The sequence below is a fragment of the Teleopsis dalmanni genome, unplaced genomic scaffold (genome assembly GCF_002237135.1).
Source record: "Teleopsis dalmanni isolate 2A unplaced genomic scaffold, ASM223713v2 unscaffolded_contig_1917, whole genome shotgun sequence".
In the NCBI taxonomy this organism is placed as follows: Eukaryota; Metazoa; Arthropoda; class Insecta; order Diptera; family Diopsidae; genus Teleopsis; species Teleopsis dalmanni.
The window spans coordinates 1-5,410 of NW_024033299.1; the positions used below are offsets into that span (position 1 = coordinate 1).

General features: G+C 42.8%; 1 protein-coding gene across 1 annotated transcript; it reads right to left on the reverse strand.

Annotated features, from left to right (window-relative positions):
• Positions 1-3,537: 3,537 nt before the first annotated feature.
• Positions 3,538-4,977, reverse strand: LOC119664428. Its single transcript, XM_038073914.1, has one exon. The coding sequence runs from the start codon at positions 4,975-4,977 to the stop codon at positions 3,577-3,579; it is 1,401 nt and encodes a 466-aa protein (XP_037929842.1). The 3' UTR covers positions 3,538-3,576.
• Between the last annotated feature and the right edge of the window lie 433 nt (positions 4,978-5,410).

Genomic DNA, 5,410 nt, shown 5'->3' on the forward strand with positions numbered 1-5,410 from the left:
TCTTGAATCCTTATGATCCATGAAATACCCTCCTAGGTGTTTCTTTCGTTTATGCATCAGTGCCGGGCACTCCCCAAGCACATGGTATGCCGTTTCTCTCTCTTCCCTGCAGTATCTGCAGTCTGAGTTGGATTGAATTCCTAACTTCGATAGGTGATTATTCAATCTGCAGTGACCGGTCAGTAAACCCGTAATAATTCTTATGTTAGTCTTTGATTGCACTATGCAATCTTTAAAGCGTTTTAGGTTGTAAGTCCCTAAAAGCATTTTAGATTGTGAGAGTCTTGGTAGCATTAACCAATAGAGTTCTCTCTCTTTTTTCTCTGCGTCATTCATGATAATGGATATAGCTCCTTTGCCTAGACCACAGAATGGTTCTGGGCCTATCATTCTTGATGCCGCGCCTCTTCTTGCAAGTTTGTCTGCTATTTCATTACCTTGGATACCAGTATGTCCCGGAATCCATAAAAGGTGCACCTGATTGATCCCACCGAGTGTGTTCAGCTTGTCAATGCATTCCCATACCAGTTTTGGTTGTTACCTGGTAAGATATGAGTGCCATTATAGCTGCCTGGCTGTCAGTCAGTATTGCAATTTTACGGTTCCGGTAGTTACGTTCAATATTGAAACTGGCGCATCTATCTATCGCGTATATTTCCGCTTGAAAGATGGTTGTATTGTTTCCTAATGCTTCCCAGTATTTTTTGCCTGGTCCATAAACACCAGCTCCAGCTCCCTCATTGGTGAGAGAGCCGTCTGTATACCATGTTATCATGGTTTCTTTTATTTTTGGGATGTTAGACAAACCTCCCCAGTTCTTTTTGTTGCCAAGTTCAGTTTTGAAGTTTTTTGTAAAGTTATGCTTTACAATCATCCTGTCCATTGGCATTTCAATTTCTGGGATTTGTGCAGCCAAAGTATCAAGTTTTTTGCTATTGGTTTCAAGACCAGTCACCTTATTTGTATTTACTCTTAGAGCAGCCCTCTTCGCCTGTGATTGCACATAGATATGAAGAGGAGTAAGTTCCAGGAGTACTTCAATTGATGACGTGGGACATGTTCTCATTGCTCCTGTTATGCTTACACATGCAAGTCGTTGTACCTTGTTGAGTGTGTTGATAACGCTTTGTTGATTTGTGCAGTTCTGTCAGACTATTGATCCGTAGGTGATCATTGGTCTGATTACTGCTGTGTATATCCATCGCAGTGACTTTGGTGTACATCCCCAATTCTTACCTGCGATGGATCTACATGTCATAAAGGCTTTGGTTGCCTTTTTTGTCACTTCTTGGATATGAGATTTCCATGTTAATTTTTGGTCTAAAATTATACCCAAAAATTTTACCTCCTTTTGTAGTTTTATTTCAAACCCATCTAAGCGGATGGGTTTAAGGTTTTTTATTTTGTATTTCTTAGTGAATAGCACAATGGTTGTTTTTGCTGGATTTATTTTCAGCCCAACCGAATTGCACCATTCTTTAGTTAGTTTTAAGCCTAACTGGATTCTTTCGCACAGAGTACTCTCATATTTTCCTCTGCAGATAATTACCACATCATCGGCGTACCCCTGGATTTGGAAGCCATTCCTGTCCAGTTTTACCAATAGTTCATCCACTACCATACTCCACATAAGGGGTGATAATACTCCACCTTGTGGGCACCCTCGCGAAGTATTTGCAAAAATATTACCATTGCTGGTCGGAATTTCTACTCTCCTGGTGCGAAGCATATTGCTCATCCAGCGTGAGAGTGTGCCATTGATTCCTCTTTTAGAAATAGTTGAGTTATAACCTCATGTGAAGTGTTATCAAAGGCTCCTTCAATGTCTAAGAAAGCGCAAATTGCTATCTCTTTCTTATCTATGCTGTCCTGAATCGTGTTACTTAGTTGATGCAGGGCTGTTTCTGTCGACTGCCCTGCCCTATAGGCATGTTGGCGACTGTATAGTGGAGTTACTTTCAGTGTAGTATTCCTGATATAGTTATCCACAACTTTTTCTACTACTTTAGGTAGGAAGGATGTGAGGCAGATTGGTCTGAAGGATTTCGGGTGAGTAGGATCTCTTTTGCCCGCCTTCGGAATAAAGACCACTTTTGCCCTTCTCCACATGTTTGGTATGTATCCCAATGCAATACTGACTCTGGCTATTCTAGTTATTGGACCTAGTAGCTGTTCAATTCCTTTTTGAAGTAATGCCGGAAAGACACCATCAATACCTGGAGATTTCAGTGGCTTGAGCGAATTTACCGCCCACCTGATTTTAGGCATTGTGATTATATTTTTGGCAAATTTCCAATCATCCTTCTTTACTGTTTTAGGGGGTTCAGTGTGTTCTGATTCCGTCCCTAGAGTTGGAGAGGATCCTGGGAAGTGTACGTCCAGAAGTAGTTGTATCTTCTCTTCTTCACCTTCGGTGAAATTTCCATCTTCTCGCTTGAGATTTGTGGAGGTGAGGCTGCTGCTTTTTGCAAGTACCTTGTAGAGTCTTGATACCTCCGTAGTGCTTTCTATGCTTTCGCAGAATTTTTTAAAGCTTCTGCGTTTAGAGGCCCTAATTTCTCTATTGTACAAAGTAAGTTTTTTCCTATATTCTGACCAGTCTCCTGTTCGCTTTGAGTAGTTAAAAAGTCCTCTAACAGTGTTTCTTAGGTTTTTAAGGTCATTGTTCCACCAAGGCACATCCTTGGTGGAGTTAATCAGGCTTAATGGACAGCTATCCTCATATGCATTTAGTATGGCCCCATTAAGGTTTTCTAGGTAATTTTCTAATTGAATTTCATTCTGAGTGATTTCATCTAGCCCTAATTGGACAAGATTGTCTTTCAGATTTTCCGTGTAGTTCTCCCAATTTGTTTTTCTTGGGTTCCTTAAAATTTTTTTGTTAATTGGTGAACCTTCAATGTCGAACCTTAGAATTCTATGATCAGACATAGATGGTTCACTGGATACTCTCCAGTTTTTCACAAGCTCACAACCTCGAGAATTTCCTATAGTAATATCTAGGACCTCTTTGCGTGAGATAGTTACAAATGTTGGTGTATTACCTACATTACATATTTCTAATTTTTTACTAGTTATAAATTCTAAAAGGTACTCACCTCTTATATTGGTGTTAGTGCTTCCCCAAACTTCGTTGTGTGCGTTGGAGTCGCAACCGAGTATAAGAGGCAATTTCATTCTCTCGCAGTAGTTTACCAGTTTATCGACCTCTGCAGATGGTACCTGAGTGTCGTCTCCTGGTAGATAACCTGTAGCTACGACTACGTTCCGTAGAACTCCGTTGATGTTGGCCGGAATCTGTATGGCAACGAGGTCCCTGGAGAGAAATTCTGAAAGACAGATAAAGTTGATATTAATATTCAATAAAATGCAGGTTCTTGGTTTATCACATCTTACATCCCAAATTGTCTGCATATTCTTTGCAGTCAAACCACAGATTCGACCCCTGTAAATCCAGGGTTCTTGGACCAGCACTATGCTCAGGTTCGATTTGAGCGTAGCCCTTGCAATAACTGCCGACGCAGCTTTGCATGGTGGATATTTATTTGGGCGATTCTAGTGCTGGTCATCAGGTGGTTATTCCTCCTTCGTTTCTTCTATCAGACCGTCGTCGATGTCTGACAGAAAGATTCTTTCGGAGTCTTCCTCGGACGCCAGGTTCAGTAGAGAGAGATCTAGATTCTCAATGTCCTCACTCTCGTGAGGTAGCACGCTGATATCTTCAATCTTCTCGCTCCTGGTCGCCTCCTCCTCCACTAGTTCCGCAACAGTTGCAGGTATCGTTCCTACAGCTGGTGTATTTTCCCCAGCTGAGTTACTTCTTTCCTTGTTGTCTCGTCCCTTATGCAGGTGAATTGGGACGGAACTGAATCTGTAGAAGATCCTACAGCCGTTGTTTGTTATGGCTTCCTGAGACCGGTTGTCAATCCCGATTGTTAGGAGTTTGCCATTTTTCAGATCCTTGCTGCTAAAAACTCTCCACATCTGAGTATGTAGACCCTCATTTTGAGTTATGAGCAGTTTTAGCAGCTTTTCCGTGTCGACCCCTTTAGCTCTTGGGAGGTAGACTGTCAACATGTGTAATTTCGGTATTTTGTCCCCGACACACGTGGTGAGTTCAGCGCCTTCCCATCCGTTCAGCTTAGGTGCCGTTCCATGGATAAAATTAGCCGCATCCTCGTCTACGCAGTCAACCAGTATAAGTCCTGGGCGAAAGTGTATCCCGCTAAATCGGAGCTTGGCATCCCATCCTTTATACATCTCCTCAATGAGAAGTTCCTCGATTTTACCTTGCTCCTCCCTAGAAAGAGTAGATTCCGGGTAAGATTTCGGAAGAATTGCTATTCTTAAGCTCTTGGCTACATTAGCGTAACTGCTGCCCGATATTATTTTTCTCGGTTGTTTTGGTGCTGTCATTTGCGTACCATCCTTTGCTTGTGGAGGTTTCTCATTCCCTCTTCTTTTCTTAGCTGATTGATGATCGATCGGACTAATTTCTTGGGCAGACCTCTTCTTAGAGTCTTGATTGCCCCTCGGCCGATTGAGCGCCTTTTCCTTGGCTGCTTCCGGTGCTAAGCCTTCTTTGAGATAGCGCAGGTACCATTTTGTACCCGCACCGCTCAAACCAGTAGATTTCCTGGCGTCGCGAAAGCTTTGGCCGGAGTTTAGTCCAGTGCTTGTCGAGGGCTGTGGTAGTGTTTCGATCGTTACATCTTTTGGTGCAACCTTTGAACCCAGAGTTCCTTGACTTCCTTTTCGTAACGAAAGTTCCGTTTTTGATTCAGTTGGCAGAGAGCTAGTATTGTTCCTAGCTTCTTTGCCCTCAGTACTTTTTTCCGCTTTCCGTTTTGGAAAGGGTGCCTGGCGATCGGTATGTTGGATATCAGATTCCGACCGATTTACCAGTTTATTTGCAGTGTGTGTTCCTGCTGGTTTTTTTATATTGTTTTTATTATTTTTATTCAAATTATGTTCCATTAAATTCCCACGAGTGTGGGGGAAAGGAGGTCCGCCGTGTCATAGCCCCCGATAACACGGTAAGCCCACAGTTACTCAATGAGGCGGGCAGGTATCATTGAGGTGCGACGCTAGAATACAGTCTGTTACCCCCGACTGCAAACAAGTCCGATGAACACGTGCAAATTCCGGATTGGGGGGGAAGATGGAGGTGGAGAGGGATAGGGGTATTGAAATGTTGATAGTAGGGAATATTTAGGAATGGGAAGGTGCGGGTTTGGCTCGCATTAGCCGCTATAAGCGTTACCAGGGATCACCACGTGGAGGCCCTCCTTTCGAAGGGGGTGAGTACTTGGGATTAGTCTCACCTGCGAGTCCATCTAGTGAAATACTAGGATCCCCACCTTTCGAAATTAGTGCGATATTAATATAAAGACAAAACTAATAAACGGTG